The 22,752-nt window shown below is 44.4% G+C and overlaps 17 protein-coding genes across 17 annotated transcripts; 8 read left to right on the forward strand and 9 right to left on the reverse strand.

Annotated features, from left to right (window-relative positions):
* Positions 1-958: 958 nt before the first annotated feature.
* On the reverse strand, positions 959-1,398 carry LOC137255870 (histone H2A). The gene has a single exon (XM_067793449.1). It carries the CDS (start codon positions 1,341-1,343, stop codon positions 963-965), a length of 381 nt encoding a protein of 126 aa, XP_067649550.1. The 5' UTR covers positions 1,344-1,398; the 3' UTR covers positions 959-962.
* A 124-nt stretch (positions 1,399-1,522) lies between these two features.
* LOC137255949 (histone H2B, gonadal) lies at positions 1,523-2,027 on the forward strand. The gene has a single exon (XM_067793557.1). The coding sequence runs from the start codon at positions 1,582-1,584 to the stop codon at positions 1,948-1,950; it is 369 nt and encodes a 122-aa protein (XP_067649658.1). The 5' UTR covers positions 1,523-1,581; the 3' UTR covers positions 1,951-2,027.
* Positions 2,028-3,220: 1,193 nt separating this feature from the next.
* LOC137256401 (histone H4) lies at positions 3,221-3,532 on the reverse strand. The gene has a single exon (XM_067794244.1). It carries the CDS (start codon positions 3,530-3,532, stop codon positions 3,221-3,223), a length of 312 nt encoding a protein of 103 aa, XP_067650345.1.
* Positions 3,533-3,923: 391 nt separating this feature from the next.
* LOC137255863 (histone H3) lies at positions 3,924-4,397 on the forward strand. Its single transcript, XM_067793440.1, has one exon. The coding sequence runs from the start codon at positions 3,987-3,989 to the stop codon at positions 4,395-4,397; it is 411 nt and encodes a 136-aa protein (XP_067649541.1). The 5' UTR covers positions 3,924-3,986.
* A 1,480-nt stretch (positions 4,398-5,877) lies between these two features.
* Positions 5,878-6,317, reverse strand: LOC137255874 (histone H2A). The gene has a single exon (XM_067793453.1). The coding sequence runs from the start codon at positions 6,260-6,262 to the stop codon at positions 5,882-5,884; it is 381 nt and encodes a 126-aa protein (XP_067649554.1). The 5' UTR covers positions 6,263-6,317; the 3' UTR covers positions 5,878-5,881.
* Positions 6,318-6,441: 124 nt separating this feature from the next.
* On the forward strand, positions 6,442-6,946 carry LOC137255948 (histone H2B, gonadal). Its single transcript, XM_067793556.1, has one exon. The coding sequence runs from the start codon at positions 6,501-6,503 to the stop codon at positions 6,867-6,869; it is 369 nt and encodes a 122-aa protein (XP_067649657.1). The 5' UTR covers positions 6,442-6,500; the 3' UTR covers positions 6,870-6,946.
* Positions 6,947-8,139: 1,193 nt separating this feature from the next.
* Positions 8,140-8,451, reverse strand: LOC137256402 (histone H4). The gene has a single exon (XM_067794245.1). It carries the CDS (start codon positions 8,449-8,451, stop codon positions 8,140-8,142), a length of 312 nt encoding a protein of 103 aa, XP_067650346.1.
* Positions 8,452-8,842: 391 nt separating this feature from the next.
* Positions 8,843-9,316, forward strand: LOC137255862 (histone H3). Its single transcript, XM_067793439.1, has one exon. It carries the CDS (start codon positions 8,906-8,908, stop codon positions 9,314-9,316), a length of 411 nt encoding a protein of 136 aa, XP_067649540.1. The 5' UTR covers positions 8,843-8,905.
* Positions 9,317-10,796: 1,480 nt separating this feature from the next.
* On the reverse strand, positions 10,797-11,236 carry LOC137255873 (histone H2A). Its single transcript, XM_067793452.1, has one exon. It carries the CDS (start codon positions 11,179-11,181, stop codon positions 10,801-10,803), a length of 381 nt encoding a protein of 126 aa, XP_067649553.1. The 5' UTR covers positions 11,182-11,236; the 3' UTR covers positions 10,797-10,800.
* A 124-nt stretch (positions 11,237-11,360) lies between these two features.
* Positions 11,361-11,865, forward strand: LOC137255947 (histone H2B, gonadal). Its single transcript, XM_067793555.1, has one exon. The coding sequence runs from the start codon at positions 11,420-11,422 to the stop codon at positions 11,786-11,788; it is 369 nt and encodes a 122-aa protein (XP_067649656.1). The 5' UTR covers positions 11,361-11,419; the 3' UTR covers positions 11,789-11,865.
* A 1,193-nt stretch (positions 11,866-13,058) lies between these two features.
* LOC137256403 (histone H4) lies at positions 13,059-13,370 on the reverse strand. The gene has a single exon (XM_067794247.1). The coding sequence runs from the start codon at positions 13,368-13,370 to the stop codon at positions 13,059-13,061; it is 312 nt and encodes a 103-aa protein (XP_067650348.1).
* Positions 13,371-13,761: 391 nt separating this feature from the next.
* Positions 13,762-14,235, forward strand: LOC137255860 (histone H3). Its single transcript, XM_067793437.1, has one exon. The coding sequence runs from the start codon at positions 13,825-13,827 to the stop codon at positions 14,233-14,235; it is 411 nt and encodes a 136-aa protein (XP_067649538.1). The 5' UTR covers positions 13,762-13,824.
* Positions 14,236-15,715: 1,480 nt separating this feature from the next.
* LOC137255872 (histone H2A) lies at positions 15,716-16,155 on the reverse strand. Its single transcript, XM_067793451.1, has one exon. It carries the CDS (start codon positions 16,098-16,100, stop codon positions 15,720-15,722), a length of 381 nt encoding a protein of 126 aa, XP_067649552.1. The 5' UTR covers positions 16,101-16,155; the 3' UTR covers positions 15,716-15,719.
* A 124-nt stretch (positions 16,156-16,279) lies between these two features.
* Positions 16,280-16,784, forward strand: LOC137255950 (histone H2B, gonadal). The gene has a single exon (XM_067793558.1). It carries the CDS (start codon positions 16,339-16,341, stop codon positions 16,705-16,707), a length of 369 nt encoding a protein of 122 aa, XP_067649659.1. The 5' UTR covers positions 16,280-16,338; the 3' UTR covers positions 16,708-16,784.
* A 1,193-nt stretch (positions 16,785-17,977) lies between these two features.
* LOC137256404 (histone H4) lies at positions 17,978-18,289 on the reverse strand. Its single transcript, XM_067794248.1, has one exon. It carries the CDS (start codon positions 18,287-18,289, stop codon positions 17,978-17,980), a length of 312 nt encoding a protein of 103 aa, XP_067650349.1.
* Positions 18,290-18,680: 391 nt separating this feature from the next.
* Positions 18,681-19,154, forward strand: LOC137255861 (histone H3). Its single transcript, XM_067793438.1, has one exon. The coding sequence runs from the start codon at positions 18,744-18,746 to the stop codon at positions 19,152-19,154; it is 411 nt and encodes a 136-aa protein (XP_067649539.1). The 5' UTR covers positions 18,681-18,743.
* A 1,513-nt stretch (positions 19,155-20,667) lies between these two features.
* Positions 20,668-21,067, reverse strand: LOC137255881 (histone H2A). Its single transcript, XM_067793463.1, has one exon. The coding sequence runs from the start codon at positions 21,050-21,052 to the stop codon at positions 20,672-20,674; it is 381 nt and encodes a 126-aa protein (XP_067649564.1). The 5' UTR covers positions 21,053-21,067; the 3' UTR covers positions 20,668-20,671.
* Positions 21,068-22,752: the final 1,685 nt, after the last annotated feature.

Consider the following 22,752-nt stretch of genomic DNA (forward strand, 5'->3'; position numbering starts at 1 on the left):
GATCATCCCGCAGACGGTTGTGATATAACATATAAAACCTCAAGAGTTGTCTCCCTTCCACTATATGTCGAGGGAGGGAGGGAGGGGTGGTAATACTTTGATACAACAAGTACACGACAAACAAATATACGTAGTTTCTTTCGAGATGCAGTGTAAAAGATGAGTGATAATACAAAGCATGACCCATCTTAGGCGGAGGGGGGCAATGGTAATCACTCTGTGTACCTATGATTTCGGTCTAACATACGGTTAGCTAGGGTTACGAATGAGGTACCTTGTGTTAGAAGGTGTTAAGACACCCAGTCCTTCGCGTTAAGAAACTTGCCTGTTGAAGACTTAATCTGAACAGTAGATCGACGGGTAGACCTGCGCATCCACTCGCAGACACCTGTAATTCCCTACTAGTACCGATGTGTGAATACAAAATAATGTTGTTTATTCATCTCAGTCTGTGTATGTATGTATGTATGTATGTATGTATGTATGTATGTATGTATGTATGTATGTATGTATGTATGTATGTATGTATGTATGTATGTATGTCTGTCTGTATGTCTGTATGTCTGTCTGTCTGTCTGTATGTATGTCTGTATGTATGTATGTATGTATGTATGTATGTCTGTCTGTATGTCTGTATGTCTGTATGTATGTATGTATGTATGTATGTATGTATGTCTGGCTGGCTGGCTGGCTGGCTGGCTATCCCTCCCTCCCTCCCTCCACAAGTTATTTATCTCTGATGCTATGCTATGCTATGCTATGCTATGCTATGCTATGCTATGCTATGCTATGCTATGCTATGCTATGCTATGCTATGCAGTAAAGAAGGAGGGAGCAAGGAATAAGGTTTGTAGGGTTATATATGCACGCATTTCTTTGATTTTCATCGAGTTTTCAAGCATTCTTTTGTGAGATTTGGTGGTCCTGAAAAGGACCGTTGGAGAAGAAGGGTGGCAGAAAATTTACTTTCCAGCAGACTTCTGGGTCTTCTTGGGGAGAAGAACAGCTTGGATGTTGGGGAGGACACCACCCTGGGCGATGGTTACTCCGGACAGAAGCTTGTTCAATTCCTCGTCGTTCCTGATGGCCAGCTGCAGATGTCTGGGGATAATTCTGGTCTTCTTGTTGTCTCTGGCGGCGTTACCTGCCAACTCGAGAACCTCAGCGGCGAGGTATTCCAGAACGGCAGCCAGGTAGACTGGGGCTCCGGCACCCACGCGCTCGGCATAGTTGCCTTTACGGAGGAGACGATGGATACGTCCAACGGGGAACTGAAGTCCGGCCCGGGATGATCGGGACTTGGACTTGCCCTTTACTTTTCCGCCTTTACCACGTCCTGACATTGTCGCTTATTGTCTGTAGAGAGATGCAAAACGAATAGCGAGACGGTTTCTACAACCCTCCCTTTTATACTCAGCGCAAACCGGATCGAAATCCACGGCAGCGCGAGCGGGAGGTTGTCTTCTCCGACGTCCGCGCGCGCTATCGCCGCTGTTGGATTTCGATCCCATTTGTGGCCGTATATAAGCCTTCAGCCCTCGGCTGCCCCACATTATTCTAGCACTGCCTGAATAACTCAACATGCCACCCAAAGTTAGTTCTAAAGGAGCAAAGAAGGCCGGTAAGGCAAAGGCCGCCCGTGTCGGCGACAAGAAGAAGAAGAGGAGGAGGAAGGAAAGTTACAGCATCTACATCTACAAGGTGTTGAAACAGGTCCACCCTGATACCGGTATCAGCAGCAAAGCTATGTCCATCATGAACAGCTTTGTCAACGATATCTTCGAGAGAATCGCCGCTGAGGCATCCCGTCTCGCCCATTACAACAAGCGATCCACCATCACCTCTCGGGAGATTCAAACTGCTGTCCGTCTCCTCCTCCCCGGTGAATTGGCCAAGCACGCCGTGTCTGAGGGCACCAAGGCTGTCACCAAGTACACCAGCTCCAAGTAAAAAGTTCATCAGAACTTATACTTACTTCCAACGGTCCTTTTCAGGACCACCCAAATATCACAAAAGATCACTTGAAAACTTGATGAAAGCAGTACATGAATGAATGAATGAATGAATGAATGAATAAGTTAGTGCATGTCATCATACTAATAGCCACAAATTGGAAAACCCTACGAATCATGTAAAACAATGTATGATTTACCTCTAGCGTTCAAACTAAAATGTTAGGTTCATGTTACATTATTTCAACGCAATCACTTACCGTAAGTCAGTGAATGACAGATGCAGTAGTGTAGTGCAGTGCACAGTGACCTTTCGTTTCGTGTGCGCGCTTACCTCAGTCGGGTGAGATCGGGACGGGCTTGCCTTCCTTTCCTTTGCCGATGGGCGACGGTCGCACGGACGGGCCCGCGTCGTCGGGATGGAGAGTACACCATATCGAAAGCTTATCTTTGATTGATTGATTGATTGATTGATTGATTGATTGATTGATTGATTGATTGATTGATTGATTATTTACTTACACACACACACACACACACACACACACACACACACACACAAATACACGCATGTGTAATTCTTATTATTACTAATACATATAACACCTCTGACTCTTTTTTATAATTTTACACATACATGATGAACGTCACTTGTCATAGGTATAAGTATCCCGAAATTCTAGCTGCATAATTATATACAAAATAATGTTCACATTGACTGGGTGACACCGGGGTGTGCGTTTGAACTAAGTATGGGTGTCTGACATTCTACAACGAATAATCAGAATATCTTATTTTCCCCTATGCTACATTATCATATAGTGTAGAAGTATACATGTTTGACAATTTAGAAACGCCATTCAATGGCTTACCGACTGCAAGGATGACGACTGCACTTGTTTCATGGTGTAGATAACTTGATATAGACTCGTGACTGGTTCATGACTCTTCTTATTCAATACATATTTTACACAGAACTACACATTCAATTATTCAATCCCAGATCACCATATCACTGAGAAGTAATTATGGGCGTTAATAAGTTATTTAGTGTATACTTAACTATAAACTAAACCCTTTTTACTTTTCACGCATTCTAATGAAAGACTGGATGCCCAGGACATTCTTTTTCTGAATTGTAATCAAAGTGATATACATATATACATATTATGACATCATTGTGTTTTCATCACATGTTAAAAGTATTCTTTTGTGAAATTTGGTGGTCCTGAAAAGGACCGTTGAGAGTGTTGGTGAAAACAAAGTTTTCAACCTCCGAATCCGTAGAGGGTACGTCCCTGGCGTTTCAAAGCGTAGACGACGTCCATGGCAGTGACAGTCTTCCTCTTTGCGTGCTCGGTGTAGGTGACGGCATCACGGATGACATTCTCAAGGAAAACCTTGAGGACACCACGGGTCTCTTCGTAGATCAGACCAGAGATACGTTTTACACCACCTCTTCTTGCCAGACGACGGATGGCGGGCTTGGTGATACCCTGGATGTTATCACGCAAAACCTTCCTGTGACGCTTAGCGCCCCCCTTTCCAAGACCTTTGCCTCCTTTACCACGACCAGACATGATTGCGCTGTGAGAAATACAGACTGAATGCCCTGCCAAGTGAAATGTGACATTATATAGGAGGCGCGCGGACCTCGGAGAAGACAAGAAAGCATTACATTTCGTGCTTTTACCCTTTCTACACGAAAACATAGGTTCTTACGTCTATATTTGTCACAGGCGGGTATTTCTTACCATTTTCTATTAGCCTGTATCAGTTTTATGCTGTTTCGCAATGTCAATAGTAAGTTATCACAAGAAATCACACTATAATCACGTCTCGCCAGAGTGCATACACAACCATTTGCTGTACAAACTCGCTAACACAGACAGGAGCTTAACCGTACTACGGCGAACACAAACCCAGCCAATCAGGACCGCTGATTATAGACCAATCACTGGCTTCCCCGCGCAAGTCCGACTTCAAGAGAGCGAGCAGTAGACTTGTGCGACTCAGTTTCACTTGTGAATCGAGATGGCACGTACAAAGCAGACAGCCCGTAAATCCACCGGAGGAAAGGCTCCCCGTAAACAACTGGCCACCAAGGCCGCTCGTAAGAGCGCCCCGGCTACCGGAGGTGTAAAGAAACCTCACAGATACAGGCCCGGTACCGTCGCTCTTCGTGAGATCCGTCGTTACCAGAAGAGCACTGAGCTTTTGATCAGAAAGCTCCCCTTCCAGCGTCTGGTCCGTGAAATCGCCCAGGACTTCAAGACTGACCTTCGTTTCCAGTCTTCGGCCGTCATGGCTCTGCAGGAGGCTTCTGAGGCTTACCTTGTCGGTCTGTTTGAGGACACCAACTTGTGCGCCATCCACGCCAAGCGTGTCACCATCATGCCCAAGGACATCCAGCTGGCCCGCCGTATCCGTGGGGAGAGAGCTTAAACAGCAGTCTGCTCACAACCTTCATAACGGTCCTTTTCAGGACCACCAAATGTCACAAAAGAATGCTTGATCACATGATGAAAATGCTTACCAACAACACCAGCTATATGAATACTTATGGTTGTAATTATAGTAACAATAATAATAATAATAATAATAATAATAATAATAATAACAACCACGATCAACATCACCACACAATCGACACACAGGTATACAAATGTAAAATACATATATCTATATGTGGCGCAAACATGCACTGACGCATTCTCACAGCATATTACAAGAACTAGCCCCAGCCCCAGCCCCAGCCCCAGCCCCAGCCCCAGCACCCGACTCACACCTACATACATTCTCTATTTCCGAATGTCAAATAAATAACCCTCTCCCTGACCTTAAACTGAACACTAACCCTAGCCTGAATCCGACTAGACACCCCAGCCAACCCACACCATATCCATTATAAACTGAAAAGAAGTTTAATTACGTTGTACATATGTAAATGTACTATAGCATTTCTCTGATCATCCCGCAGACGGTTGTGATATAACATATAAAACCTCAAGAGTTGTCTCCCTTCCACTATATGTCGAGGGAGGGAGGGAGGGGTGGTAATACTTTGATACAACAAGTACACGACAAACAAATATACGTAGTTTCTTTCGAGATGCAGTGTAAAAGATGAGTGATAATACAAAGCATGACCCATCTTAGGCGGAGGGGGGCAATGGTAATCACTCTGTGTACCTATGATTTCGGTCTAACATACGGTTAGCTAGGGTTACGAATGAGGTACCTTGTGTTAGAAGGTGTTAAGACACCCAGTCCTTCGCGTTAAGAAACTTGCCTGTTGAAGACTTAATCTGAACAGTAGATCGACGGGTAGACCTGCGCATCCACTCGCAGACACCTGTAATTCCCTACTAGTACCGATGTGTGAATACAAAATAATGTTGTTTATTCATCTCAGTCTGTGTATGTATGTATGTATGTATGTATGTATGTATGTATGTATGTATGTATGTATGTATGTATGTATGTATGTATGTATGTATGTATGTATGTCTGTCTGTATGTCTGTATGTCTGTCTGTCTGTCTGTATGTATGTCTGTATGTATGTATGTATGTATGTATGTATGTCTGTCTGTATGTCTGTATGTCTGTATGTATGTATGTATGTATGTATGTATGTATGTCTGGCTGGCTGGCTGGCTGGCTGGCTATCCCTCCCTCCCTCCCTCCACAAGTTATTTATCTCTGATGCTATGCTATGCTATGCTATGCTATGCTATGCTATGCTATGCTATGCTATGCTATGCTATGCTATGCTATGCTATGCAGTAAAGAAGGAGGGAGCAAGGAATAAGGTTTGTAGGGTTATATATGCACGCATTTCTTTGATTTTCATCGAGTTTTCAAGCATTCTTTTGTGAGATTTGGTGGTCCTGAAAAGGACCGTTGGAGAAGAAGGGTGGCAGAAAATTTACTTTCCAGCAGACTTCTGGGTCTTCTTGGGGAGAAGAACAGCTTGGATGTTGGGGAGGACACCACCCTGGGCGATGGTTACTCCGGACAGAAGCTTGTTCAATTCCTCGTCGTTCCTGATGGCCAGCTGCAGATGTCTGGGGATAATTCTGGTCTTCTTGTTGTCTCTGGCGGCGTTACCTGCCAACTCGAGAACCTCAGCGGCGAGGTATTCCAGAACGGCAGCCAGGTAGACTGGGGCTCCGGCACCCACGCGCTCGGCATAGTTGCCTTTACGGAGGAGACGATGGATACGTCCAACGGGGAACTGAAGTCCGGCCCGGGATGATCGGGACTTGGACTTGCCCTTTACTTTTCCGCCTTTACCACGTCCTGACATTGTCGCTTATTGTCTGTAGAGAGATGCAAAACGAATAGCGAGACGGTTTCTACAACCCTCCCTTTTATACTCAGCGCAAACCGGATCGAAATCCACGGCAGCGCGAGCGGGAGGTTGTCTTCTCCGACGTCCGCGCGCGCTATCGCCGCTGTTGGATTTCGATCCCATTTGTGGCCGTATATAAGCCTTCAGCCCTCGGCTGCCCCACATTATTCTAGCACTGCCTGAATAACTCAACATGCCACCCAAAGTTAGTTCTAAAGGAGCAAAGAAGGCCGGTAAGGCAAAGGCCGCCCGTGTCGGCGACAAGAAGAAGAAGAGGAGGAGGAAGGAAAGTTACAGCATCTACATCTACAAGGTGTTGAAACAGGTCCACCCTGATACCGGTATCAGCAGCAAAGCTATGTCCATCATGAACAGCTTTGTCAACGATATCTTCGAGAGAATCGCCGCTGAGGCATCCCGTCTCGCCCATTACAACAAGCGATCCACCATCACCTCTCGGGAGATTCAAACTGCTGTCCGTCTCCTCCTCCCCGGTGAATTGGCCAAGCACGCCGTGTCTGAGGGCACCAAGGCTGTCACCAAGTACACCAGCTCCAAGTAAAAAGTTCATCAGAACTTATACTTACTTCCAACGGTCCTTTTCAGGACCACCCAAATATCACAAAAGATCACTTGAAAACTTGATGAAAGCAGTACATGAATGAATGAATGAATGAATGAATGAATAAGTTAGTGCATGTCATCATACTAATAGCCACAAATTGGAAAACCCTACGAATCATGTAAAACAATGTATGATTTACCTCTAGCGTTCAAACTAAAATGTTAGGTTCATGTTACATTATTTCAACGCAATCACTTACCGTAAGTCAGTGAATGACAGATGCAGTAGTGTAGTGCAGTGCACAGTGACCTTTCGTTTCGTGTGCGCGCTTACCTCAGTCGGGTGAGATCGGGACGGGCTTGCCTTCCTTTCCTTTGCCGATGGGCGACGGTCGCACGGACGGGCCCGCGTCGTCGGGATGGAGAGTACACCATATCGAAAGCTTATCTTTGATTGATTGATTGATTGATTGATTGATTGATTGATTGATTGATTGATTGATTGATTGATTATTTACTTACACACACACACACACACACACACACACACACACACACACAAATACACGCATGTGTAATTCTTATTATTACTAATACATATAACACCTCTGACTCTTTTTTATAATTTTACACATACATGATGAACGTCACTTGTCATAGGTATAAGTATCCCGAAATTCTAGCTGCATAATTATATACAAAATAATGTTCACATTGACTGGGTGACACCGGGGTGTGCGTTTGAACTAAGTATGGGTGTCTGACATTCTACAACGAATAATCAGAATATCTTATTTTCCCCTATGCTACATTATCATATAGTGTAGAAGTATACATGTTTGACAATTTAGAAACGCCATTCAATGGCTTACCGACTGCAAGGATGACGACTGCACTTGTTTCATGGTGTAGATAACTTGATATAGACTCGTGACTGGTTCATGACTCTTCTTATTCAATACATATTTTACACAGAACTACACATTCAATTATTCAATCCCAGATCACCATATCACTGAGAAGTAATTATGGGCGTTAATAAGTTATTTAGTGTATACTTAACTATAAACTAAACCCTTTTTACTTTTCACGCATTCTAATGAAAGACTGGATGCCCAGGACATTCTTTTTCTGAATTGTAATCAAAGTGATATACATATATACATATTATGACATCATTGTGTTTTCATCACATGTTAAAAGTATTCTTTTGTGAAATTTGGTGGTCCTGAAAAGGACCGTTGAGAGTGTTGGTGAAAACAAAGTTTTCAACCTCCGAATCCGTAGAGGGTACGTCCCTGGCGTTTCAAAGCGTAGACGACGTCCATGGCAGTGACAGTCTTCCTCTTTGCGTGCTCGGTGTAGGTGACGGCATCACGGATGACATTCTCAAGGAAAACCTTGAGGACACCACGGGTCTCTTCGTAGATCAGACCAGAGATACGTTTTACACCACCTCTTCTTGCCAGACGACGGATGGCGGGCTTGGTGATACCCTGGATGTTATCACGCAAAACCTTCCTGTGACGCTTAGCGCCCCCCTTTCCAAGACCTTTGCCTCCTTTACCACGACCAGACATGATTGCGCTGTGAGAAATACAGACTGAATGCCCTGCCAAGTGAAATGTGACATTATATAGGAGGCGCGCGGACCTCGGAGAAGACAAGAAAGCATTACATTTCGTGCTTTTACCCTTTCTACACGAAAACATAGGTTCTTACGTCTATATTTGTCACAGGCGGGTATTTCTTACCATTTTCTATTAGCCTGTATCAGTTTTATGCTGTTTCGCAATGTCAATAGTAAGTTATCACAAGAAATCACACTATAATCACGTCTCGCCAGAGTGCATACACAACCATTTGCTGTACAAACTCGCTAACACAGACAGGAGCTTAACCGTACTACGGCGAACACAAACCCAGCCAATCAGGACCGCTGATTATAGACCAATCACTGGCTTCCCCGCGCAAGTCCGACTTCAAGAGAGCGAGCAGTAGACTTGTGCGACTCAGTTTCACTTGTGAATCGAGATGGCACGTACAAAGCAGACAGCCCGTAAATCCACCGGAGGAAAGGCTCCCCGTAAACAACTGGCCACCAAGGCCGCTCGTAAGAGCGCCCCGGCTACCGGAGGTGTAAAGAAACCTCACAGATACAGGCCCGGTACCGTCGCTCTTCGTGAGATCCGTCGTTACCAGAAGAGCACTGAGCTTTTGATCAGAAAGCTCCCCTTCCAGCGTCTGGTCCGTGAAATCGCCCAGGACTTCAAGACTGACCTTCGTTTCCAGTCTTCGGCCGTCATGGCTCTGCAGGAGGCTTCTGAGGCTTACCTTGTCGGTCTGTTTGAGGACACCAACTTGTGCGCCATCCACGCCAAGCGTGTCACCATCATGCCCAAGGACATCCAGCTGGCCCGCCGTATCCGTGGGGAGAGAGCTTAAACAGCAGTCTGCTCACAACCTTCATAACGGTCCTTTTCAGGACCACCAAATGTCACAAAAGAATGCTTGATCACATGATGAAAATGCTTACCAACAACACCAGCTATATGAATACTTATGGTTGTAATTATAGTAACAATAATAATAATAATAATAATAATAATAATAATAATAACAACCACGATCAACATCACCACACAATCGACACACAGGTATACAAATGTAAAATACATATATCTATATGTGGCGCAAACATGCACTGACGCATTCTCACAGCATATTACAAGAACTAGCCCCAGCCCCAGCCCCAGCCCCAGCCCCAGCCCCAGCACCCGACTCACACCTACATACATTCTCTATTTCCGAATGTCAAATAAATAACCCTCTCCCTGACCTTAAACTGAACACTAACCCTAGCCTGAATCCGACTAGACACCCCAGCCAACCCACACCATATCCATTATAAACTGAAAAGAAGTTTAATTACGTTGTACATATGTAAATGTACTATAGCATTTCTCTGATCATCCCGCAGACGGTTGTGATATAACATATAAAACCTCAAGAGTTGTCTCCCTTCCACTATATGTCGAGGGAGGGAGGGAGGGGTGGTAATACTTTGATACAACAAGTACACGACAAACAAATATACGTAGTTTCTTTCGAGATGCAGTGTAAAAGATGAGTGATAATACAAAGCATGACCCATCTTAGGCGGAGGGGGGCAATGGTAATCACTCTGTGTACCTATGATTTCGGTCTAACATACGGTTAGCTAGGGTTACGAATGAGGTACCTTGTGTTAGAAGGTGTTAAGACACCCAGTCCTTCGCGTTAAGAAACTTGCCTGTTGAAGACTTAATCTGAACAGTAGATCGACGGGTAGACCTGCGCATCCACTCGCAGACACCTGTAATTCCCTACTAGTACCGATGTGTGAATACAAAATAATGTTGTTTATTCATCTCAGTCTGTGTATGTATGTATGTATGTATGTATGTATGTATGTATGTATGTATGTATGTATGTATGTATGTATGTATGTATGTATGTATGTATGTATGTCTGTCTGTATGTCTGTATGTCTGTCTGTCTGTCTGTATGTATGTCTGTATGTATGTATGTATGTATGTATGTATGTCTGTCTGTATGTCTGTATGTCTGTATGTATGTATGTATGTATGTATGTATGTATGTCTGGCTGGCTGGCTGGCTGGCTGGCTATCCCTCCCTCCCTCCCTCCACAAGTTATTTATCTCTGATGCTATGCTATGCTATGCTATGCTATGCTATGCTATGCTATGCTATGCTATGCTATGCTATGCTATGCTATGCTATGCAGTAAAGAAGGAGGGAGCAAGGAATAAGGTTTGTAGGGTTATATATGCACGCATTTCTTTGATTTTCATCGAGTTTTCAAGCATTCTTTTGTGAGATTTGGTGGTCCTGAAAAGGACCGTTGGAGAAGAAGGGTGGCAGAAAATTTACTTTCCAGCAGACTTCTGGGTCTTCTTGGGGAGAAGAACAGCTTGGATGTTGGGGAGGACACCACCCTGGGCGATGGTTACTCCGGACAGAAGCTTGTTCAATTCCTCGTCGTTCCTGATGGCCAGCTGCAGATGTCTGGGGATAATTCTGGTCTTCTTGTTGTCTCTGGCGGCGTTACCTGCCAACTCGAGAACCTCAGCGGCGAGGTATTCCAGAACGGCAGCCAGGTAGACTGGGGCTCCGGCACCCACGCGCTCGGCATAGTTGCCTTTACGGAGGAGACGATGGATACGTCCAACGGGGAACTGAAGTCCGGCCCGGGATGATCGGGACTTGGACTTGCCCTTTACTTTTCCGCCTTTACCACGTCCTGACATTGTCGCTTATTGTCTGTAGAGAGATGCAAAACGAATAGCGAGACGGTTTCTACAACCCTCCCTTTTATACTCAGCGCAAACCGGATCGAAATCCACGGCAGCGCGAGCGGGAGGTTGTCTTCTCCGACGTCCGCGCGCGCTATCGCCGCTGTTGGATTTCGATCCCATTTGTGGCCGTATATAAGCCTTCAGCCCTCGGCTGCCCCACATTATTCTAGCACTGCCTGAATAACTCAACATGCCACCCAAAGTTAGTTCTAAAGGAGCAAAGAAGGCCGGTAAGGCAAAGGCCGCCCGTGTCGGCGACAAGAAGAAGAAGAGGAGGAGGAAGGAAAGTTACAGCATCTACATCTACAAGGTGTTGAAACAGGTCCACCCTGATACCGGTATCAGCAGCAAAGCTATGTCCATCATGAACAGCTTTGTCAACGATATCTTCGAGAGAATCGCCGCTGAGGCATCCCGTCTCGCCCATTACAACAAGCGATCCACCATCACCTCTCGGGAGATTCAAACTGCTGTCCGTCTCCTCCTCCCCGGTGAATTGGCCAAGCACGCCGTGTCTGAGGGCACCAAGGCTGTCACCAAGTACACCAGCTCCAAGTAAAAAGTTCATCAGAACTTATACTTACTTCCAACGGTCCTTTTCAGGACCACCCAAATATCACAAAAGATCACTTGAAAACTTGATGAAAGCAGTACATGAATGAATGAATGAATGAATGAATGAATAAGTTAGTGCATGTCATCATACTAATAGCCACAAATTGGAAAACCCTACGAATCATGTAAAACAATGTATGATTTACCTCTAGCGTTCAAACTAAAATGTTAGGTTCATGTTACATTATTTCAACGCAATCACTTACCGTAAGTCAGTGAATGACAGATGCAGTAGTGTAGTGCAGTGCACAGTGACCTTTCGTTTCGTGTGCGCGCTTACCTCAGTCGGGTGAGATCGGGACGGGCTTGCCTTCCTTTCCTTTGCCGATGGGCGACGGTCGCACGGACGGGCCCGCGTCGTCGGGATGGAGAGTACACCATATCGAAAGCTTATCTTTGATTGATTGATTGATTGATTGATTGATTGATTGATTGATTGATTGATTGATTGATTGATTATTTACTTACACACACACACACACACACACACACACACACACACACACAAATACACGCATGTGTAATTCTTATTATTACTAATACATATAACACCTCTGACTCTTTTTTATAATTTTACACATACATGATGAACGTCACTTGTCATAGGTATAAGTATCCCGAAATTCTAGCTGCATAATTATATACAAAATAATGTTCACATTGACTGGGTGACACCGGGGTGTGCGTTTGAACTAAGTATGGGTGTCTGACATTCTACAACGAATAATCAGAATATCTTATTTTCCCCTATGCTACATTATCATATAGTGTAGAAGTATACATGTTTGACAATTTAGAAACGCCATTCAATGGCTTACCGACTGCAAGGATGACGACTGCACTTGTTTCATGGTGTAGATAACTTGATATAGACTCGTGACTGGTTCATGACTCTTCTTATTCAATACATATTTTACACAGAACTACACATTCAATTATTCAATCCCAGATCACCATATCACTGAGAAGTAATTATGGGCGTTAATAAGTTATTTAGTGTATACTTAACTATAAACTAAACCCTTTTTACTTTTCACGCATTCTAATGAAAGACTGGATGCCCAGGACATTCTTTTTCTGAATTGTAATCAAAGTGATATACATATATACATATTATGACATCATTGTGTTTTCATCACATGTTAAAAGTATTCTTTTGTGAAATTTGGTGGTCCTGAAAAGGACCGTTGAGAGTGTTGGTGAAAACAAAGTTTTCAACCTCCGAATCCGTAGAGGGTACGTCCCTGGCGTTTCAAAGCGTAGACGACGTCCATGGCAGTGACAGTCTTCCTCTTTGCGTGCTCGGTGTAGGTGACGGCATCACGGATGACATTCTCAAGGAAAACCTTGAGGACACCACGGGTCTCTTCGTAGATCAGACCAGAGATACGTTTTACACCACCTCTTCTTGCCAGACGACGGATGGCGGGCTTGGTGATACCCTGGATGTTATCACGCAAAACCTTCCTGTGACGCTTAGCGCCCCCCTTTCCAAGACCTTTGCCTCCTTTACCACGACCAGACATGATTGCGCTGTGAGAAATACAGACTGAATGCCCTGCCAAGTGAAATGTGACATTATATAGGAGGCGCGCGGACCTCGGAGAAGACAAGAAAGCATTACATTTCGTGCTTTTACCCTTTCTACACGAAAACATAGGTTCTTACGTCTATATTTGTCACAGGCGGGTATTTCTTACCATTTTCTATTAGCCTGTATCAGTTTTATGCTGTTTCGCAATGTCAATAGTAAGTTATCACAAGAAATCACACTATAATCACGTCTCGCCAGAGTGCATACACAACCATTTGCTGTACAAACTCGCTAACACAGACAGGAGCTTAACCGTACTACGGCGAACACAAACCCAGCCAATCAGGACCGCTGATTATAGACCAATCACTGGCTTCCCCGCGCAAGTCCGACTTCAAGAGAGCGAGCAGTAGACTTGTGCGACTCAGTTTCACTTGTGAATCGAGATGGCACGTACAAAGCAGACAGCCCGTAAATCCACCGGAGGAAAGGCTCCCCGTAAACAACTGGCCACCAAGGCCGCTCGTAAGAGCGCCCCGGCTACCGGAGGTGTAAAGAAACCTCACAGATACAGGCCCGGTACCGTCGCTCTTCGTGAGATCCGTCGTTACCAGAAGAGCACTGAGCTTTTGATCAGAAAGCTCCCCTTCCAGCGTCTGGTCCGTGAAATCGCCCAGGACTTCAAGACTGACCTTCGTTTCCAGTCTTCGGCCGTCATGGCTCTGCAGGAGGCTTCTGAGGCTTACCTTGTCGGTCTGTTTGAGGACACCAACTTGTGCGCCATCCACGCCAAGCGTGTCACCATCATGCCCAAGGACATCCAGCTGGCCCGCCGTATCCGTGGGGAGAGAGCTTAAACAGCAGTCTGCTCACAACCTTCATAACGGTCCTTTTCAGGACCACCAAATGTCACAAAAGAATGCTTGATCACATGATGAAAATGCTTACCAACAACACCAGCTATATGAATACTTATGGTTGTAATTATAGTAACAATAATAATAATAATAATAATAATAATAATAATAATAACAACCACGATCAACATCACCACACAATCGACACACAGGTATACAAATGTAAAATACATATATCTATATGTGGCGCAAACATGCACTGACGCATTCTCACAGCATATTACAAGAACTAGCCCCAGCCCCAGCCCCAGCCCCAGCCCCAGCCCCAGCACCCGACTCACACCTACATACATTCTCTATTTCCGAATGTCAAATAAATAACCCTCTCCCTGACCTTAAACTGAACACTAACCCTAGCCTGAATCCGACTAGACACCCCAGCCAACCCACACCATATCCATTATAAACTGAAAAGAAGTTTAATTACGTTGTACATATGTAAATGTACTATAGCATTTCTCTGATCATCCCGCAGACGGTTGTGATATAACATATAAAACCTCAAGAGTTGTCTCCCTTCCACTATATGTCGAGGGAGGGAGGGAGGGGTGGTAATACTTTGATACAACAAGTACACGACAAACAAATATACGTAGTTTCTTTCGAGATGCAGTGTAAAAGATGAGTGATAATACAAAGCATGACCCATCTTAGGCGGAGGGGGGCAATGGTAATCACTCTGTGTACCTATGATTTCGGTCTAACATACGGTTAGCTAGGGTTACGAATGAGGTACCTTGTGTTAGAAGGTGTTAAGACACCCAGTCCTTCGCGTTAAGAAACTTGCCTGTTGAAGACTTAATCTGAACAGTAGATCGACGGGTAGACCTGCGCATCCACTCGCAGACACCTGTAATTCCCTACTAGTACCGATGTGTGAATACAAAATAATGTTGTTTATTCATCTCAGTCTGTGTATGTATGTATGTATGTATGTATGTATGTATGTATGTATGTATGTATGTATGTATGTATGTATGTATGTATGTATGTATGTATGTATGTCTGTCTGTATGTCTGTATGTCTGTCTGTCTGTCTGTATGTATGTCTGTATGTATGTATGTATGTATGTATGTATGTCTGTCTGTATGTCTGTATGTCTGTATGTATGTATGTATGTATGTATGTATGTATGTCTGGCTGGCTGGCTGGCTGGCTGGCTATCCCTCCCTCCCTCCCTCCACAAGTTATTTATCTCTGATGCTATGCTATGCTATGCTATGCTATGCTATGCTATGCTATGCTATGCTATGCTATGCTATGCTATGCTATGCTATGCAGTAAAGAAGGAGGGAGCAAGGAATAAGGTTTGTAGGGTTATATATGCACGCATTTCTTTGATTTTCATCGAGTTTTCAAGCATTCTTTTGTGAGATTTGGTGGTCCTGAAAAGGACCGTTGGAGAAGAAGGGTGGCAGAAAATTTACTTTCCAGCAGACTTCTGGGTCTTCTTGGGGAGAAGAACAGCTTGGATGTTGGGGAGGACACCACCCTGGGCGATGGTTACTCCGGACAGAAGCTTGTTCAATTCCTCGTCGTTCCTGATGGCCAGCTGCAGATGTCTGGGGATAATTCTGGTCTTCTTGTTGTCTCTGGCGGCGTTACCTGCCAACTCGAGAACCTCAGCGGCGAGGTATTCCAGAACGGCAGCCAGGTAGACTGGGGCTCCGGCACCCACGCGCTCGGCATAGTTGCCTTTACGGAGGAGACGATGGATACGTCCAACGGGGAACTGAAGTCCGGCCCGGGATGATCGGGACTTGGACTTGCCCTTTACTTTTCCGCCTTTACCACGTCCTGACATTGTCGCTTATTGTCTGTAGAGAGATGCAAAACGAATAGCGAGACGGTTTCTACAACCCTCCCTTTTATACTCAGCGCAAACCGGATCGAAATCCACGGCAGCGCGAGCGGGAGGTTGTCTTCTCCGACGTCCGCGCGCGCTATCGCCGCTGTTGGATTTCGATCCCATTTGTGGCCGTATATAAGCCTTCAGCCCTCGGCTGCCCCACATTATTCTAGCACTGCCTGAATAACTCAACATGCCACCCAAAGTTAGTTCTAAAGGAGCAAAGAAGGCCGGTAAGGCAAAGGCCGCCCGTGTCGGCGACAAGAAGAAGAAGAGGAGGAGGAAGGAAAGTTACAGCATCTACATCTACAAGGTGTTGAAACAGGTCCACCCTGATACCGGTATCAGCAGCAAAGCTATGTCCATCATGAACAGCTTTGTCAACGATATCTTCGAGAGAATCGCCGCTGAGGCATCCCGTCTCGCCCATTACAACAAGCGATCCACCATCACCTCTCGGGAGATTCAAACTGCTGTCCGTCTCCTCCTCCCCGGTGAATTGGCCAAGCACGCCGTGTCTGAGGGCACCAAGGCTGTCACCAAGTACACCAGCTCCAAGTAAAAAGTTCATCAGAACTTATACTTACTTCCAACGGTCCTTTTCAGGACCACCCAAATATCACAAAAGATCACTTGAAAACTTGATGAAAGCAGTACATGAATGAATGAATGAATGAATGAATGAATAAGTTAGTGCATGTCATCATACTAATAGCCACAAATTGGAAAACCCTACGAATCATGTAAAACAATGTATGATTTACCTCTAGCGTTCAAACTAAAATGTTAGGTTCATGTTACATTATTTCAACGCAATCACTTACCGTAAGTCAGTGAATGACAGATGCAGTAGTGTAGTGCAGTGCACAGTGACCTTTCGTTTCGTGTGCGCGCTTACCTCAGTCGGGTGAGATCGGGACGGGCTTGCCTTCCTTTCCTTTGCCGATGGGCGACGGTCGCACGGACGGGCCCGCGTCGTCGGGATGGAGAGTACACCATATCGAAAGCTTATCTTTGATTGATTGATTGATTGATTGATTGATTGATTGATTGATTGATTGATTGATTGATTGATTATTTACTTACACACACACACACACACACACACACACACACACACACACAAATACACGCATGTGTAATTCTTATTATTACTAATACATATAACACCTCTGACTCTTTTTTATAATTTTACACATACATGATGAACGTCACTTGTCATAGGTATAAGTATCCCGAAATTCTAGCTGCATAATTATATACAAAATAATGTTCACATTGACTGGGTGACACCGGGGTGTGCGTTTGAACTAAGTATGGGTGTCTGACATTCTACAACGAATAATCAGAATATCTTATTTTCCCCTATGCTACATTATCATATAGTGTAGAAGTATACATGTTTGACAATTTAGAAACGCCATTCAATGGCTTACCGACTGCAAGGATGACGACTGCACTTGTTTCATGGTGTAGATAACTTGATATAGACTCGTGACTGGTTCATGACTCTTCTTATTCAATACATATTTTACACAGAACTACACATTCAATTATTCAATCCCAGATCACCATATCACTGAGAAGTAATTATGGGCGTTAATAAGTTATTTAGTGTATACTTAACTATAAACTAAACCCTTTTTACTTTTCACGCATTCTAATGAAAGACTGGATGCCCAGGACATTCTTTTTCTGAATTGTAATCAAAGTGATATACATATATACATATTATGACATCATTGTGTTTTCATCACATGTTAAAAGTATTCTTTTGTGAAATTTGGTGGTCCTGAAAAGGACCGTTGAGAGTGTTGGTGAAAACAAAGTTTTCAACCTCCGAATCCGTAGAGGGTACGTCCCTGGCGTTTCAAAGCGTAGACGACGTCCATGGCAGTGACAGTCTTCCTCTTTGCGTGCTCGGTGTAGGTGACGGCATCACGGATGACATTCTCAAGGAAAACCTTGAGGACACCACGGGTCTCTTCGTAGATCAGACCAGAGATACGTTTTACACCACCTCTTCTTGCCAGACGACGGATGGCGGGCTTGGTGATACCCTGGATGTTATCACGCAAAACCTTCCTGTGACGCTTAGCGCCCCCCTTTCCAAGACCTTTGCCTCCTTTACCACGACCAGACATGATTGCGCTGTGAGAAATACAGACTGAATGCCCTGCCAAGTGAAATGTGACATTATATAGGAGGCGCGCGGACCTCGGAGAAGACAAGAAAGCATTACATTTCGTGCTTTTACCCTTTCTACACGAAAACATAGGTTCTTACGTCTATATTTGTCACAGGCGGGTATTTCTTACCATTTTCTATTAGCCTGTATCAGTTTTATGCTGTTTCGCAATGTCAATAGTAAGTTATCACAAGAAATCACACTATAATCACGTCTCGCCAGAGTGCATACACAACCATTTGCTGTACAAACTCGCTAACACAGACAGGAGCTTAACCGTACTACGGCGAACACAAACCCAGCCAATCAGGACCGCTGATTATAGACCAATCACTGGCTTCCCCGCGCAAGTCCGACTTCAAGAGAGCGAGCAGTAGACTTGTGCGACTCAGTTTCACTTGTGAATCGAGATGGCACGTACAAAGCAGACAGCCCGTAAATCCACCGGAGGAAAGGCTCCCCGTAAACAACTGGCCACCAAGGCCGCTCGTAAGAGCGCCCCGGCTACCGGAGGTGTAAAGAAACCTCACAGATACAGGCCCGGTACCGTCGCTCTTCGTGAGATCCGTCGTTACCAGAAGAGCACTGAGCTTTTGATCAGAAAGCTCCCCTTCCAGCGTCTGGTCCGTGAAATCGCCCAGGACTTCAAGACTGACCTTCGTTTCCAGTCTTCGGCCGTCATGGCTCTGCAGGAGGCTTCTGAGGCTTACCTTGTCGGTCTGTTTGAGGACACCAACTTGTGCGCCATCCACGCCAAGCGTGTCACCATCATGCCCAAGGACATCCAGCTGGCCCGCCGTATCCGTGGGGAGAGAGCTTAAACAGCAGTCTGCTCACAACCTTCATAACGGTCCTTTTCAGGACCACCAAATGTCACAAAAGAATGCTTGATCACATGATGAAAATGCTTACCAACAACACCAGCTATATGAATACTTATGGTTGTAATTATAGTAACAATAATAATAATAATAATAATAATAATAATAATAATAACAACCACGATCAACATCACCACACAATCGACACACAGGTATACAAATGTAAAATACATATATCTATATGTGGCGCAAACATGCACTGACGCATTCTCACAGCATATTACAAGAACTAGCCCCAGCCCCAGCCCCAGCCCCAGCCCCAGCCCCAGCACCCGACTCACACCTACATACATTCTCTATTTCCGAATGTCAAATAAATAACCCTCTCCCTGACCTTAAACTGAACACTAACCCTAGCCTGAATCCGACTAGACACCCCAGCCAACCCACACCATATCCATTATAAACTGAAAAGAAGTTTAATTACGTTGTACATATGTAAATGTACTATAGCATTTCTCTGATCATCCCGCAGACGGTTGTGATATAACATATAAAACCTCAAGAGTTGTCTCCCTTCCACTATATGTCGAGGGAGGGAGGGAGGGGTGGTAATACTTTGATACAACAAGTACACGACAAACAAATATACGTAGTTTCTTTCGAGATGCAGTGTAAAAGATGAGTGATAATACAAAGCATGACCCATCTTAGGCGGAGGGGGGCAATGGTAATCACTCTGTGTACCTATGATTTCGGTCTAACATACGGTTAGCTAGGGTTACGAATGAGGTACCTTGTGTTAGAAGGTGTTAAGACACCCAGTCCTTCGCGTTAAGAAACTTGCCTGTTGAAGACTTAATCTGAACAGTAGATCGACGGGTAGACCTGCGCATCCACTCGCAGACACCTGTAATTCCCTACTAGTACCGATGTGTGAATACAAAATAATGTTGTTTATTCATCTCAGTCTGTGTATGTATGTATGTATGTATGTATGTATGTATGTATGTATGTATGTATGTATGTATGTATGTATGTATGTATGTATGTATGTATGTATGTCTGTCTGTATGTCTGTATGTCTGTCTGTCTGTCTGTATGTATGTCTGTATGTATGTATGTATGTATGTATGTATGTCTGTCTGTATGTCTGTATGTCTGTATGTATGTATGTATGTATGTATGTATGTATGTCTGGCTGGCTGGCTGGCTGGCTGGCTGGCTGGCTGGCTGGCTGGCTGGCTGGCTATCCCTCCCTCCCTCCCTCCACAAGTTATTTATCTCTGATGCTATGCTATGCTATGCTATGCTATGCTATGCTATGCTATGCTATGCTATGCTATGCTATGCTATGCTATGCTATGCTATGCAGTAAAGAAGGAGGGAGCAAGGAATAAGGTTTGTAGGGTTATATATGCACGCATTTCTTTGATTTTCATCGAGTTTTCAAGCATTCTTTTGTGAGATTTGGTGGTCCTGAAAAGGACCGTTGGAGAAGAAGGGTGGCAGAAAATTTACTTTCCAGCAGACTTCTGGGTCTTCTTGGGGAGAAGAACAGCTTGGATGTTGGGGAGGACACCACCCTGGGCGATGGTTACTCCGGACAGAAGCTTGTTCAATTCCTCGTCGTTCCTGATGGCCAGCTGCAGATGTCTGGGGATAATTCTGGTCTTCTTGTTGTCTCTGGCGGCGTTACCTGCCAACTCGAGAACCTCAGCGGCGAGGTATTCCAGAACGGCAGCCAGGTAGACTGGGGCTCCGGCACCCACGCGCTCGGCATAGTTGCCTTTACGGAGGAGACGATGGATACGTCCAACGGGGAACTGAAGTCCGGCCCGGGATGATCGGGACTTGGACTTGCCCTTTACTTTTCCGCCTTTACCACGTCCTGACATTGTCGCTTATTGTCTGTAGAGAGATGCAAAACGAAATCCTCCGTGTAGTGATAATTTTAACCCGAAGACTTCATTTGAGAAACTTCGTTCTGCAAGTATAGCTGATGGTTTATTAAAGACATCGTAAGAGATACCCCTACAGCGTTTGAATTTCTATGGCATGATACCGAGGTGCTGGTGGGCTGACTCGGCTATTTCTATGGCATGATACCGAGGTGCTGGTGGGCTGACTCGGCTATTTCTTTCCATCGGAAGTGTGATACATGTGCTGATGTTTGATGCTATAACGAAAGCGGCATTCACCTGGAATAGTTGGTCCATAGATGAAATCACTTGCATAAACGTCAGCTGCTCAGCTTTCCATTTTACTGTTTCAGTGCTTCAGAATGAGACAGCATATATCTTTGTATTTTTATCACTATCCAGTGTATGAAATAGCATATGCCCGGCGACCCGCTGCTTCCTAAGTACGTGTCGGGCTTATAACTTTCTCTTATAGCCGGCCCTATCCGCCAGTACATTTTCCAAGGGTATACATTTGACCGAGTCATTCGCTACAGGAAATGTTTCGAAAATAATGAACAGTTCTGGCAACTTTGTGCTATCTGTATACCAGTAGTTCACAATCAATCAAACTCTAACCTGAACAGATAAACCGACCCATTTATAGAGCACTACATGTTACTGGCCTAGACAATTCTTTCAGCTAATACATAAAATCTTTCTTTTCTGATGGCATTGACAGTAAATGAATTAACAGTCACCACCAAGTCATTTCCTTTAACTTTACTTCACTACAAGTAATTCATTACTTTCTTTTAATACAATATCTCAACTTCATATCTTTCATACAGGGCTGGTTCCATGTTAACAGGGCCGTCAACATAGTTATCACCCCTGTCGGCTTCCTGTCTGTTTGTAGGAGTTTCATACACTGAACTATGTCGTTTCTCTGTCTTTTATATTGACTTCTTCACGATGTTTTGATACGATGAGATAGAGAATTAACAATTAAACTCTATATTATGTTAAATTCCTATTTAGCGTATGACAGCTCTGGTAACATGTATTTTTGACACTTTTTAGCCATTTCCCTATCGCCTACCAGATACCAACTGCTGCACCTTTCATACATACAACACCTATGTATGTATACTCCGCTACAGCATGCCATGCCATGTCATCCCATGGTATCAGTGAACATGGGGATTGTGATCGTGATGTATATACCCTCACACACGCATCATTTCGCATTCTTTCTGATTTACTTTTCTATTATTTCATCACATTTTATTTTCTATGGTTGTTAGTTAAAACGATGTTTGTTTCTACGTATGTGACCCTTGCGGATCGGCATGAACGTTGTTGATAAAAACAGCTGTGCACTATTATCCAGGTCATTACAGCGTATTTAAACAAACATATGTGAGACGTGCCCCAAAATCAAACAAAAGAGTGCTAAACAAAATAACACACAACGCAAGGTACACAGCGAGAACAATAACAAAAACGTGCTCATAACAACGTACCGGTCACGTGAAACACTACTGACACAAAAACACTCACAATTTTTAAACATTAAGAAAATGAGGACTACTTTATATCACCGACGGCCCTAGGATACACAACAAAATGTGTCAAAAGTTTCTCCGACATTTACGATACGAGCGAATACCCTTGCTCACTAGGCAATAGTCTTG

The sequence above is a fragment of the Haliotis asinina genome, chromosome 11 (assembly GCF_037392515.1).
Source record: "Haliotis asinina isolate JCU_RB_2024 chromosome 11, JCU_Hal_asi_v2, whole genome shotgun sequence".
NCBI classification, from domain to species: domain Eukaryota; kingdom Metazoa; phylum Mollusca; class Gastropoda; order Lepetellida; family Haliotidae; genus Haliotis; species Haliotis asinina.